Source organism: Mustela nivalis, assembly GCF_964662115.1.
Source record: "Mustela nivalis genome assembly, chromosome: 8".
NCBI classification, from domain to species: Eukaryota; Metazoa; Chordata; class Mammalia; order Carnivora; family Mustelidae; genus Mustela; species Mustela nivalis.
Genome location: NC_139027.1, coordinates 71,531,658 through 71,546,193, shown reverse-complemented (window position 1 = coordinate 71,546,193; position 14,536 = coordinate 71,531,658). Strand labels below are relative to the sequence as shown.

At 42.9% G+C, this 14,536-nt stretch overlaps 1 protein-coding gene across 2 annotated transcripts in view; it reads right to left on the bottom strand.

The window, feature by feature from the left end:
* FSHR (follicle stimulating hormone receptor) overlaps positions 1 to 14,536 on the bottom strand; it is a 160,183-nt gene that overhangs the window by 35,097 nt on the left and 110,550 nt on the right. Inside the window, exons 3-4 of one of the 2 annotated variants that reach the window (XM_082744333.1) lie at positions 11,222 to 11,296; positions 8,580 to 8,654 (exon numbers count right to left, since the gene is read on the bottom strand). In XM_082744333.1, the coding sequence (XP_082600459.1) occupies positions 8,580 to 8,654; positions 11,222 to 11,296 (150 nt within the window). The remainder of the gene's footprint in view (positions 1 to 8,579; positions 8,655 to 11,221; positions 11,297 to 14,536) is intronic. The other variant, XM_082744334.1, reaches the window with a different exon arrangement.

The window sequence follows — 14,536 nt, the reverse complement described above, 5'->3', positions numbered from 1 at the left end:
GATTTGTGAAGATCACAGTTTAGACTTGAGAGTTAGAAGAGATCTTAGAGGATGTGTAGTCCAGTTTCCTCTTCTCATTTACCTCATTAAGCATATTATGTCCATTATGTGGATGAAGAAACTAAGCCCTAGGGACACCTGCATGGCTCAGTTGGTTAAACGGCTGCCTTCGGCTCAGGTCATGATTCTGGTGTCCTGGGATTGAGTCCCACATCGGGCTCCTTGCTCAGCAGGGAGCCTGCTTCTCTCTCTGCCTCCTCCTGCCACTCTGTCTGCCTGTGCTAACTCTCTCTCTCTTTCTCTCTGACAAATAAATAGATAAAATCTTAAAAAAAAAAAAAGAAAAAAAAAAAGAAAAGAAACTAAGCCCGAAAAGGATCAGCCATCACTGTTGGGAGAAGTGGGAGCTGTGCTAGCACTGAGGAAGGAATCAAGTCTGAGCTTCACACAGCTCTTCTGAGACTTGTCTCCGGCCCCTCGCTGCACTTGTCTGTACATTTGACTTCTGGTGATGACCGACATGGCTTATTTAAAAATTAATGGGGCGAGGGGTGCCTGGGTGGCTCAGTCGTTAAGCATCTGCCTTCGGCTCAGGTCATGATCCCAGGGTCCTGGGATTGAGCCCCACATCGGGCTCTCTGCTCAGTAGGAAGCCTGCTTCTTCTTCTTCCACTCCCCCTGCTGTGCTCCCTCTCTCACTGTCTCTCTCTCCCCGTCAAATAAATAAAATCTTTTAAAAAAAAAATGAGGTGAGGACACAACTACTTCATGAGAAGCTCTATCCTATGAAAAAAACAATTCAGAGACTCTGCACATGGGTTAAGTATGGTTGCCTAGGTGCTATTAGAGTGGATCCTTTGGGACTTAGCTCTCTCTCCAGAAACCTCCATACCCGAAGTCCATCATTATCAGTCCTTGGGTTTCACATTGCCTTGTCTATGCCTCTCTTTTAAAAACAGAAATTCCTCTAGGAAGAAGAACATCAAGCCCTGAACATATTGATGTACCATGATGGATTAAGGAATAGCTTGCTGAGGGAAAATCCCTGGGCTTCTTGTAGGAGAAGACACAGTGAACAGGCTAGAGGAATGAGGAAAGGAGGTGAGCAGTATGAAAGCATCACCTCCTTAATGATCAGGCCCTCAGCAAAGCGGAGGTTCTTGCCCTCCTTGAGCGGACAGGCTCAGGCTGAAATCTCATCCTGAACTTGAGCATTTCAGAAGGAAAATCTGACCATATTTTCCTAGCATTGACAATGGCAGGCGTAGTTGGCTCTGTGAGACACCTAACTGATAAAAGAAGCAATTGTATAATTTCCATTGTGCCCATTTTTGTCGCCATGACAACATCCTTAGATCCTTACAACACTGACAGCCAGGGAGATAGCTAATAATTTCTTTCCAATAAGCACCAGCCCCTGTGTAAAAGGACTTCTGGTCCCACCTGGAGGATGGTTCTATGCGTGAGGTGCTTAGAGGGGGCATGAGAGAAGGAAGGCTTTGGGGGTTACTGGAAGTGAGGGGCAAAAATCATTGCAGTCACTTGGGTCTATGTCTCACCTAGAGGTAAATCACATACCAATGATTCTTCTTTGGAAATCTGTCCCCAGTTGAACCATGCCTCCCCAGGCCTCCAGATGCCATCATTATTGTACCCTTGGATTATAGCAGTTGCCTCTTAGCAGGTCTTCCTTTAGTGTATGTCTGTACTCTGCTCCTGGTCAACGTACAGTTCAAACCCTTGTCATCTCATCACTGTGCTGCTTAAAATCTCTTACAGCTTACTCTTTACTATGGTAGTAGGACTGAACTCCCCTGCCTTAATTTCTTTAATCTTACCAAACCCAGTCTATCCTAATGCATTCCTACTCTTCAGTGTGTGTCTTGTTTTTAGCTGGGACTCAGTTTCTCCCCCTCCTCTGCCTGTTCCATGATCCTTTTACCTTCTATGTATTTGCTCATCTCTTCCCCCCCCGCCCCACAGGAAATTCCTTCTTTTCTATCTTTCCAAATTTTATTTACCCCTTAGGTTGCAGCTAAGTGCTGCCTACCCACATGACACTTCCCCTGACTCCTCCAGCCTGAAGCATGGGGTCAGTCCTCTTGTTTATGACAAGGACCACACAGCTCTACAGATAGATGTGTTATTGCCAGGAGTTAATGGGTGCTAGCTAGCCTTTTCTCCACAAAAGACTGAGCTCCTTGAGATCTGTCCATAGATGTCTCCTATCTCTCTCACAAGGCCATCTCCTCCATCCTTTCTCAACCACCACCTTTTTAAAATATTATTCCCTACTTGTCCTACTTTATCTTTCTTTATACCACGAACACCACCTGATGTTATTGAACATTATCTCTTCAGCTAGAATGTAAGTTCCACAAGCGCAGAGGCTTCATCTGTCTTGGCATCTTTTGTATATCCAATAACTACTACAAAGCCTAGACTATAGTAGGACCCCAATACATGATTGTTGAAAGACTGAATGAATGAGTTCTTATTTATTGGCCAATTGGCATCCAAAATGATAGAGGAGAAAAGGGCAGACACCAGTCCTTTCTACTATGTACATGGCTGTCATAACTTCTAAAAATGAACATTCATATGGTCATCAGGACAGTCAGCCAGCCTTTGCTGTACACCCAGAATACTCCAATTTGTAGGGCCATTGCACATTCCTGTGAGGAGAGCCACGTACTCAGGGACTACAGGCAAGGCCAGCGTACTGCTGCAAATGCATGGACTTCTACCTTGCCCACTTCTTGGATTGCTGGGAGGCTCAAAGGCAATAAAGAATGAGGAAAAGTGTTAAACTGTGAATCAGCATAAAAGTGGGACGCATTATCTAACCAGCTGTGATGTGAAGAACTGGAATTAGTTTTTGTGGAGACGGCAAGAGATATTGTGGACAATGAGTATTGAAAATAAACAATAAAAGGAGAGGTCAAGAGCTCTCCATTAGAACTCTGAAGGATAATGCAGTTTTGCTTGTTTGGAAGGACCTTTCTGGATATGTGAGGAGTTCAGTAAGAAGGATGCCTTATTCCTTTGAGAAGCACAAGTGATGTATTTCCACATTTGAATGCTGGTCAGTGGATTCTCTCCAAAAGAAAAGTTAAAAATGCTTCCAAAAACTTTAGGGATACCGGAGTGGGAAAATATTCACCATCACCACTACTGTCACCATCCTCAGCAAATTAATCCTTGCAACTATCTGAAAAGGTAGGTATCACTTTGTTTTTATTAAGCATAGGGGAGAACTGTGGTACAGAGAGATGAAGTCTCCTCTGTGAGCTTTCCTAGCTAGTAAGTGACAGGGTCAAGAGTTTAATAAGAATTGTTAACACTTACTGAGAATTTTCTAAGCGTTAGTCATTGTTTTCAGTAACTTCTTTCATACAAAACAGAGGTGCAGGTAATGTTATTCCTGGTTTATAGAAAGGAAAACTGAGACTTAGAGAAGTAAAGCTATTACCAAAAGGTCACACAACCAAGAAGAGTGGGAGCCAACACCTGAGCTCAGACAGGTGGCTCTACTCTGTGTGGCTTCCTGAGTCCCTAGCATCTGTCCTTTGAGATGTCCAACATTTGGTTCAGCTTTTATAATCTGAGAAGCTACTTTCATTACTCCTATTAAAGGAAATGAAAGAGGAATACAGACCAGAGAGTGAGGGACTTAGGGGAGGGATGGGGAGGAAACAGCCAGAATTGCTTGGGTGAGTCCCAGCGAAGACTCTCTTGGAATTAGTCCTGGCTGGAGAAAGCAGATGGTGTGGCTACTGCTAACAGGGATCCTAAGGAGGGTCTAACAAGCCTGCACGTGAGGAAAAGATGGTTGTCAGTTGGGGAGCGGCCCTCCCCAGCTGTGAGGAGGGTTTGCTAAGATGGAATTAGGGTTTATTGAGAAGTAAAGAGCAACACCCAGCTGCCTGGGAATTACATTGACAGGATGCAAAGGCAAGAAAATATTGTGTAAACCTTATTTACAGATCAATAGATAATCTTTCATATACAAAAGGTCAGCTCCAGGAAGGCAGAGCAGTAAAGAAAGAAATATTGTCTGCAAATACAATATTGACTTAAAAAATGCACCCAGATGAATCCTGTGATGTATATTCTTCTAGTCAAAGTACCTTTCTTTATTCATGAGGTTTTTTTTTTTCCCTAACCACTTTAGGTTCCTCAGTGAAGTATGAAGGCAGTGATGAAGAACGTTGATTTCCAGTTGTCTTGAATTCTGTGCCATCAAATGATCATCATGAAATGGAATCAATGCTGAAAATTTCCAAAACAGCATTTCCAAGTGTGTGTGTGTGTGTGAGAATTAGTATGTTCCAGTCAAATGGAAACTTACCTCTAACCCCTTGTAATTTCCTGCTTTGGTGGCTGTGATGATAAACATTTATCCCGGCTTCAGGAAATAAACAAGTGTTCAATCCTACTGGTCCCTTCTGGATTCTTTCATCCATTTTGTGTTTCTTCTTCGCCTTGAAGCAAGTAGTTCATCATCCCAAAGAGTATCTGAAATCGTTGCCATCTACCTCTACCTGGCTACTGGATTGTGAGGCCGTTGTGACTGCTGCTCAGACACAAATAAGCATGGAAGGAGAAGGAGGCTCAACTGGGCTTTGTTTCCATTATGGACTCTTTGAGATTCGAGGTCCACCTAATTTAGATCCCTTATCAGAATTGAAAATTTTTCAAAGGGCCACAGGCTGAGCCCCAAATAGAAGTATTACTGGTAGAAGTGCTTTTGGAGTGCAGAGTTTCTGGGATTCCCAGGGTCATCATGTACCACATCTGAAGGAACTATGCGCAGCTGGTAATAGCTCACCTTTAGCAATAAAGTCAAAAGATTTAAGATGGATCACTCTTCTTCTTAACTTCTTACTTTCTTGATGCATGGCAGTGGATGTGAAAGAATTTTACTCACTGTAGAATTACGTAAATATTTTTCTCAGAGTAATCAAGGAGGCTACTTTGACAATGACTTGTTGTTGTCCAAACTGCTGACAAGTTCTTTTCTCAAATGGTCTGAGAACAATAACCTGCTCTTATAAATGATGTGGCTGGAATCAGTCACCTACAGCTTTGTCTGGACTTGATGGGGGAGCCAGGTGGGAGTGCAGACCACTCAACATCTCAAAGTGAGGAAAGGACATGGGGTGGGGAGTGCTGGATTTGATGACTGATGGCATAGATTTTAGCTTCTTCCAGAATCACAGTAATAGCCTGGCCCCTCTTTTTTGTCTAAGTTCACATTCCTTCCTACTGGGGCTGTGCCTTCCATGCCCACATCCTCCTAAGTTCCTCCCTAGCTCTCACCCCCTAGAGGAAGGGCTGAGGGTCCTTATTTATAAGAGCGAATGGTGTTGACCATAAAGTATAGGCCAATATTGAGTCTAATTCTGGATCTCTTGATTTCAAACTTTGTTTTGATTCCTCATCCCTTATTCCCCTGCTTCCAGCCCACCATTCTGGCTACTATTCATGCTGTTATTATCAAGCATTATGGAATAGACATGTGAAGGGGTGGTTTTCTTTTTGGACCTATCCTCTACAGGAATGCTCTTCATTACATGCATGTGTGTGGCAGTTCTCCTGTGGATTCCTTTGCATGTCCTAATGTGATTTTATTCTGTTGTTGAAGGCTCTGTGGCCGCCATATTCCGCTCAGACTTTTTCTTAAAGGAAAGGGAGAGAAAGAAGGGAAGATGGCATTTGGGAGGGAAAGAAGAAAAAGAAGGAATGAAATAAGCCAACTGGGTAACAGGCACTAATAATTTTATGTTTGTGTAATTTTTTTTTCTTTTTGAGAGAAAGCATGTGCATGTGAGTGGAAAGGGAGACAGGCAGAGGGAGAGAGAGAATCTTAAACAGGCTCCAATGCCCAGTGCAGAGTCCAATGCAGGACTTGAACTCACAATCCTGAAATCATGACTTGAGCCAAAATCAAGAGTCAGTTGCTTAACCAGCTGTGCCACTCAGGCACTGCTGTTTGTATAGTTATAGTTTGTATACTGAGAAACAACTTGCAAGATGTTTTTCACAGGTATAATATTAATTATTTTTCACAACCCACCCTATTTACAGATAAGGAAACTGAAGCTTCAAGAAGGTACTTTGCTATCTACCTAATAAATATCAGTATCCCACCGAAATCAGGTCCTTCTGCCATCATATATAGTTTTTTTTTTTTTCTTTTCTATCTTGTTCCATGAAATGTAAAGGCATTTCTCAAGCTGAAGTTCTCAGTGGCCACCATAACTCTTGTTCAGCCCTTAGTGAACTTTTCCTTAGAGTGGACTGTTAGACTTGAGTTGGTCAGAAATAATCATCCTACAAAATACTCAGTACATTTATTAGTGTTTTTGAACACTTCCTGGTTTGTATAATATTTTCACATATAAATTTCACTTGAGGGTCCTATACAAGTGCACTCAGAAGTCCAATTGGCCCAAGAGTACATGGTGGGGTGAGGATGAAGTCAGACGTCAGTTTTTAAAATTCTAGGCCCATGCCTTCTCTGTTAACCTATATTTCCTCAACTGTTATATGCCTAATACAGGTTAGTTTCTGCAGACAGTATAGCAAAGTGCATTTAGGGAGCCAAGACTCCCAGGTCTGAAACGAGAAGAGGTCGTCACCCTGACTTCAGAGCCTGAGAGGCTGCATTTGTGGGGCACAGTGCAAAAAGAAAACACAGGACCCTTTGTATTTAAAACAAAAAAAAAGTTTAAGCATTTCAGAACAGTGGCAGCAAGGAATCACACCTAATGGGAGGCCCTCTGGGTGAGGGGTGCTTTGGGGATGGAGCCCTGCATGACTGCATGGACAGCATGCCAGTGAAGCTGGTCCTGCCTCTGACTTTAACTCAGGAGTGAGCAACCTTGACTCTTTCTCAGATCCCTTCTCAGCAGCTGTCAGGGAGAGGAAATTCCATGTCCTATAGATTCTATTCCGTTAAATCAATCTTTCATTCCCTTAGTCCATCAGAGCTGAGGTATACGACAGCCAAGTGTTGCTCATTGGATCTACTAACTCCAGTTATCATGGATCAAAATTTAGGGTCAGAGTATCACTAGCAACTAGTACTAATATGAGCATTTACCGTGTGACAGGCAGTGGGTAGAACTTCTTACATACTTTAAACTGGTTGCAAAGTTGGCCTCAATGCCCTGTGCTTCTTTGTATCTACACACCTTATTTTGTGACTTTGCAGCTTTTCCCATTAAAAAAAAGGGAATGTGCTTCTTTACCTCTTGAATCAAGGCTGGCCCCATGAGTTCCTTTGGCTAATAAAATATTCCAGAAGAGACAGTGTGCTAATTCAGGGTGTGGGTCTCAAGAGGCTTGCAAGTTTGAGCTGTCTGTGTTGGAACCCCCAGGACTGCCATCAGAGCAAGCCTATGTTAGCCTGCTGGAAATGAGCACAACTTGGTGGAGACCTGTCCTCTCACCTGGGATAGTCCACAGCAGCCAGTCCCCAGCTGACCTGCCACCTACATGCAGTTACTTTTTTTTTTTTTTTTTTTTGAAGATTTTATTTATTGATTCGACAGAGATCACAGGCAGGCAGGGGGGTGGGTAAGCAGGCTCTCCGCTGAGCAGAGAGCCCGATGCGGGGCTCGATCCCTGGACCCCAGGAGCTGAAGGCAGAGGCTTTAACCCACTGAGCCACCTAGGTGCCCCAATGTAGTTACCTTTAAGTGAGCTTAGCTGAGGTCAGGCAAACAGTCCAGGTCAGCAGACCCACTCCATGGATCAACTCATAGATGAGAGATAATAAAGAGATGTTGCTTTAAAACTCTTTTTTGGGGGTGGTGGTGGTTATACATTACTATGTTAATAGGTAACTGATATGCATCTATCATTATTATTTCCATTCTTGTGACAGGGAAAAAGCTGCGAGAGATTAAGTTCTAGCCTGTGATAAGTAGCTAGTAAATGGGCTTAGTGTGACTTCTAGCCCAAGTTCTTACGTGGTGTTTTATGGGTTTCTATCCTAGCACTCTGGAGTCTTTCAAGCACTCAGCTGTTTTGGAAGCCATTTGAATGGAAGAAACCGTGTTTTTGTTAATGTGGCAGGCTCAAAGGATGGAGCTCAAACACTAGGAATCTCTCTGCTGATAAAATACCATGTCTATTATTAACTAGAACTTACAAAATAAAGCACCATAATGTATCAAAGAAAAAATGTGTATATGCAGAACAAATGAGATGTCTTTGAGGTCAAGGTCACAAGCTAAATGCTAGCACAAATTCTGGCTGCATCTTATTAACACTAAATTATGACTGAGTTCTGCAAGAAGTCCATGTGACAATTCCATTTATGCAAGTGACATGCCTTATGATGTCTGTTTTAGTAAGTGAAAACAAAAATGCAGTTATAATAGTAGAACTCACTTATTAAAGTTAAATAAAACCCACCCGCAAGTGTCTCCCTTCTTCTACGTTAACCCACACCTATTTAAAAAAAAAAAAAAAAACAGTTGCTCCCCTGAGTAGCAGGTGGATGTTTTGCTAAAACAGGAATACACAATTTGTTTATAGAGGGGGCACCAGAGTATAAGAGTTCTTACAAATATCGGAGGTTGGGAAGGCTCTGGAAGGCATCTGGGTCGATGTATAGCAGATTGTTGGCCTTTTCAATTCTACTGCAAAACAGTAAAGAACGTGTACATGAAGTCAACACTGAGGATTGCTGTCGTATTTTTCATGTTATGCAAAGGGTTTATCCATTCACCTACCCATCCCTCTATTCATCTGTCATTTCTTTTTTTCTTCTTTTTTAAAAGATTTTATTTATATATTTGACAGACAGAGATCACGAATAGGCAGCGAGGCAGAGAGGGAGAAGCAGGCACCCCGCTGAGCAGAGAGCCTGATGTGGGGCTCCATCCCAGGACCCTGAGATCATGACCGGAGCTGAAGGCAGAGGCTTAACGCACTGAACCACCCAGGTGCCCCTCCATCCGTCATTTCAATGAAGAGTTGAGACTGTGCAAACTGAATATTAACCCACTTGGCTCTCAGAACTAATGTTCTCTTGGTACCTGTTAGTAATAGCCTAACAAAGCACTGGTTGAGGGCGTCCTTTTCACCAGCACACTGCATCCATAACTGGTAAGTGTTTTTTAGAAACCCTCTTGTTTCCTCTGCGGCGACTAAGAGGGCAGTAATGAGACTAGCATGGGAAAAGAGATTTTGTCTGATCTGGAGACAAGAGAGCAGGAGATGGAAAACAACAAAAGAAGGCGAAAAGAAGATGGAAGGGAGGGTGAAGGGCAAAGGAGATTAGGGAAAAAGTAAAGAGGCAAAGGAAAACACAGATCAGGTGAAAAGCAGTGGACATCGCTGATTTTAACCAAGAAACTGCAGCAGACAGTAGCTGGGAATGTGCTGATGATTCCCTGTTTGCTGTAGACTGAGGCTACTCTCACAGCTCCTGAGAAGTGGGGACTTCTGCTTTTGTTGGCTTTGGCTGTGTCCTGGTCAATAGTCTGGGAGGTGAGCATGTTCACATTTGGATGCCAGCAGAGAGAGACTGCCCTTTCCTCATCTTGCTGGATCAATGTATATTTGCAGAGGTGCTCTGTGTTAATTACTTCCTCCCTGTTTCATTAGCTTTTATATCGCAGTAACCTGTAGCTACCCAGATCCAAGTACCAGGTAATTAATTATTTTAAGTACAGTCAGTGCTACATGGGGGTGAGCACCTCTCCGTGCAGGGAAGAGATGAAAGAGCCGTTCCATTAGCTCCACGGCCCGCTGAACAACAGAGGGGATGCTTGCTTGACCCTGCCCAGAGAGCTGGCTGCCCTTTGGTTCATTTCTGTGACATGCCCTGTGGGTCTGAGATCCTGGTCAACTCTCTTTTTCCAGCTAGGAAAAGGTGAGACCAAACAGAGAAGAAAGGAAGGAACAGGAGGATAGGGGGAGAATGAGGGAAGGCATCAGTTGCAGAGGTTTAATGGCCCTGAGGAACGATGCAGGTGGGAGGCAGAGTGGGTAGAAGGAAGGAAAAGGGAAGGGGCTGCCAGTATGGACAAACCGTGTGTCATTTCTAAATAAATAGGATGAATAATGTGAATGTGTATATGTACATCTACTTGGCAAACTTAACAAAGACGTTTAAAAACAATACCAGAATTGGGATTTATTTTCAAGTCCTTAGCCTGTTGTGGATTTGGCTGGGTAACTTTAGATAAGTCTTGGAACGTCTCTGTGTCTTTCATCCTCGTCTGTAATGTTAAGAAAGTGGTTCAGTGGCTTTCCTAACCATTTCCGGGGAAGTGTTGTGAGATACTAATACATGCCCCACAGAAGAAACCTTTCCAGTGATATTGGTTGAGAATATTTAATAAAATACCCTCCTTGGAGATTCTAAGTATATATTTGCATATTATAGGTTCTGAGTTTTCCTACAGTAAGTGAATCTAACTTTATTTGCCCAGTGTTTCCCAAACTTATTTGACCATACTATCATTTACCTTTTTTAAACAACACTCAATATATTATTTCCTGAGTGTTTGATGATGAACAGAATATACTCTGGAAAAATTGGGACCAGATAGTCTCCAGTCTCTTCTGGCCTTGATTTTTTTTTTTTTTAAGTTTATTTATCTATTTAACAGACAGAGAGAGAAAGAGAGCACTCATGCACAAGCAGCGGGCAGAGCAGGCAGAGGGAGAAGCAGGCTCCCTGCCGAGCAGGGAGCCTGATGCTGGACTCAATCCTAGGATCCTAGAAGGGAGGATCCTAGGGAGGCAGAGAGGCAGGCAGAGAGAGAGGAGGAAACAGGCTCCCCACAGAGCAGAGAGCCCGATGCAGGGCTCGATCCCAGAACCCTGGGATCATGACCTGACCTGAAGGCAGAGGCTTTAAACCACTGAGCCACCCAGGTGCCCCTTTTTTTCCTTATTTATTCATTTGAGACAGAGATAGAGTGAGAGAGCATGTGAGTGCATGAGCAGGGAAAGGGGCATAGGGAAAAGGAGAAGCAGACTCCCTGCTGAGCTGGAAGCCCAATGGGGGCCTCCATCCCAGGATCCTAAGATCATGTCCTGAGCCAAACGCTCAACTGATGGAGCCACCCAGGCACCTCTTAAAATGAATTTCAGAGATCAGAGGATTGAGCAGAGATAGGGCCTTCCAGGGATATACACAAAATTTAAGGCTATTGCCAAAGGCCATGAACAAACCCCACAGGATCTTGCTTACATTTCATGTAATTTGGGCAGGTTGGAGAACACATTTGCCTCTATCACTTCCAAGACTTCATTCTGTGAGATCTCTCTGTAAACAAACAAACAAACAAAAAACAAGCTATATGATTCAAGTCAGTACAGTTACACTTCACAGATGGATTTAGGGCTCAGCATAGAGCCTCCTGCCTACAATGAGTCATGAGACACACACAACTATTCCTGCCCTCAAGTCAGCTGTAATAATGAGTCAAAACTAACATATGAGATGCTAATACTTAGAGAACAATGAGAGAATAACAATGGCTCGGTTAGTTTAGAGGTTATTCAGTCCATAGATGTGCAAACTGAAGCCCAGAAAGGGAAAGAGAATTGATTAAAGATATTTAGCCGGGTGCCTGGGTGGCTCAGTGGGTTAAAGCCTCTGCCTTCAGCTGAACTCATGATCCCGGGTCCTGGGTTTGAGCCCCGAGTCACTCTCCGCTCAGCAGGGAGCCTGCTTCCCTCTGTCTCTCTCTCTGCCTGCCTCTCTGCCTACTTGTGATCTCTGTCAAATAAATAAATAAAATCTTAAAAAAAAAAAGATACTTAGGGAATATACAGGATAAGAATAAGCTTGAAGTTCCTTAGACTCTGCAGGGCTCAGTAAAAATTTTTTACAAGCCTAGATGGTAAATATTTTTTGGCTTTGTGGGTCATTTGGTTTCCATCACAACTGCTCAATTGATAATGCAGTGCAAAAGTAGCCATAGATAGCAAGCAAATGAATGAGCATGACTGTCTTTGAATAAAACTTTATTTATAAAAATAGATGGCAGTCTGGATTTGGTGCCATGTGCTCTAGTTCAATGACCATGCTCTAGACCATGGAGTCAAGTTCTTCTCTCTACTAATCTAGCTTTGGGAGATGAGAACCTCAATTCAGTCTCTTTTCAAAGGAACATGGATTTAAGTAACATCCTCCCCCCACCCCATACTATTACCCAAGTAGGGGTTGTTACTGCAAGGCCTTTGGTCTTCATGTCTTGATGTAAAATATCCAGGAAATATCTTTCAGGTTTTGTTGTTTTTTTTTCTTTTTTCTTTTTCCCAGCTGGAGTAACTTGAGGATGGTGGAGAGTGAAGTCCACTATGCCAAAGCCCAGAGCTTGAGAAGATAGAGGGTGGCTTAATCACTTAATGTTTATAAAGTGGCTCACAGATGAAACGTGCTATTATTAGGCCTCCAGAGGAAGGCTCATGCAGTATTAATGCAGCAGCTGAGAGTGTCTTAGGAAATCTCACAGGCAGCATGCATTCAAATTGGCTGAGGCAGAAGCACTGTCTGTTGGCCTGGGATTTAGCTGAAGAGCTCTAGAAAGGCTCTTGATGCGGGGAAAGCCTGGAGGGCAGAGCAGGAAGGAAGTTTTACAGAGAAGGTGTGATTATAAGCAGCAGCCAGCTCACTGAGGGGGGCTGGTGATATCTGGAGCTCGTCAACTCAGTGGTGGTGGGTGACTTCTCATAAGCCCCTATGAGGAAGGAGACATTTTGTGAGAAAAAAGAGCCTTCTTGTTCTATGATAGCATTTTTTGTGATTCACTTGGTAAACTTAAGTATTCACAATTTTTACAGTTGAATATAGATAAGGGTGGTGTGTGTGTGTCTGTGTGATAGAACATGTTGGTTCTTGGTCATTTATTTTGCTCTTCTGTCCTACAAGTGGAAGGAGTTCTGGGAGGTACAGGAACGAGGAGGAGTAGGAAAGAGGTGGTAGACCTAGAAAAAGAAGATGTTAATTTGAACACTTAAAGGAGTTAAGTAAAAGGGTTGCACAGGGAAGGATAGGTCATGGAGGAAGTACTAGAGGACAGAGCTTAAATCCGAATGGGGCCATATCTTTCAAAAATGATTTCCAGGTTCACTTACAGCTACCAGTAGGTTTGGTTCACGACTCATGGTAATATCTCACCTCATATTGCCTAAAAGGCAAACTTCTCTCCTTTAGTGAATTCATGTGCTGTGAGTTCCCTTATCTGGATATCTTCCCTCCTTCCCCTCCATCCTTTTGTCAAAGAGAACTACAAATTATTAGAGTGATAATTTATCATTTTCAATTCTTTCTTCATTCTTTGTGAACAGAAAGCCAAAGAACATTTCTAAATTATTTCGGAAGGTAGTTCATATTTTATAGCCTCATCTTCAAATACAGGAGAGGGTGTTGGGGTTGTGTAGGGGGAAGTGGAGCCTTTGACAGTCTGAGGGTTGAGGGAAGGTGAACAGTATGCAGCAGTGGAAGAGCATATCACAGAGAAATTCAGGAATCTTGTTTCAGCCCAAACTAGTGCCATCTCTAGTCATTTCTGTTATCATTTATTACACATCTATATTTACCAGCTACTCCAGGTACACTTTCTGCAATCTTTTTGACATGCCTGTGAAGTATTTTGATCTCCATGTTAATAAACAGCCCCACTTGTGTGCAGAACCACCTCTGGCTGATTGCAGGCCTGGAACTCTTTCTTCTACACATCCTATCTCCCAGGCCACCCTGGGCCCAGTATTTCCACTCCTGTATATATTAGCTCAAGATAAATAAAAATATATGCCCTCCCAAGAACTTATGGACAAACGTGTATTGCAGCTTTACTTGTATTAGTTTCAAACTGGAGACAACCCAATGGATAAGCTGGAATATCCATATATTGGTGAAATTCTACTCACCAATGAAATGGAACAAACTGTGGATACAGCATGATTGAATTTTTAAAAAATTATGTTGAGTCAAAGAACACATACTATGTAATTTAGCTTATATGAGGTTCTAAAACAGGAAAAATTAATCAGTAGTGACAGAAGTCAGAGTGATTGTTATCTGGGGTCTGAGATGAAGATTGCTGATGGGGAGGAGGTGAAGGGAAACTTTCTGGGGTGATGGAAATGTTCTGTATCAAGACTGGGGAAGTAGTAACATGAGTGTACATGCTTATCTAACTTGCCAAACTTTAAACTTAAAATGGTGCACTTCAGGGCACCTGGTTGGTTTGGTCATTTAAGCGTCTTATTTTGGCTCAGGTCATGATCTCGAGATCCTGGGATCAAGCCCCATGTCAGGCTCTGTGTTCAGTGAGAAATCTGCTTGTCCCTCTCCCTCTCCTTCTGCCCCTTCCCCAACCCATGCTCTCAAACAAATAAAATCTTTAAAAAATGGGTGCATCGTGTGTAAACCTGGTGATTCACAGACCTGTACCCCTGGGGATAAAAATACATTATATGTTTATAAGAAATAATAATAAATAACATTTTTTTAAAAAGGAGGAGAAGAAGCGAGAGAGAGAGGGCTAGCAAGCAG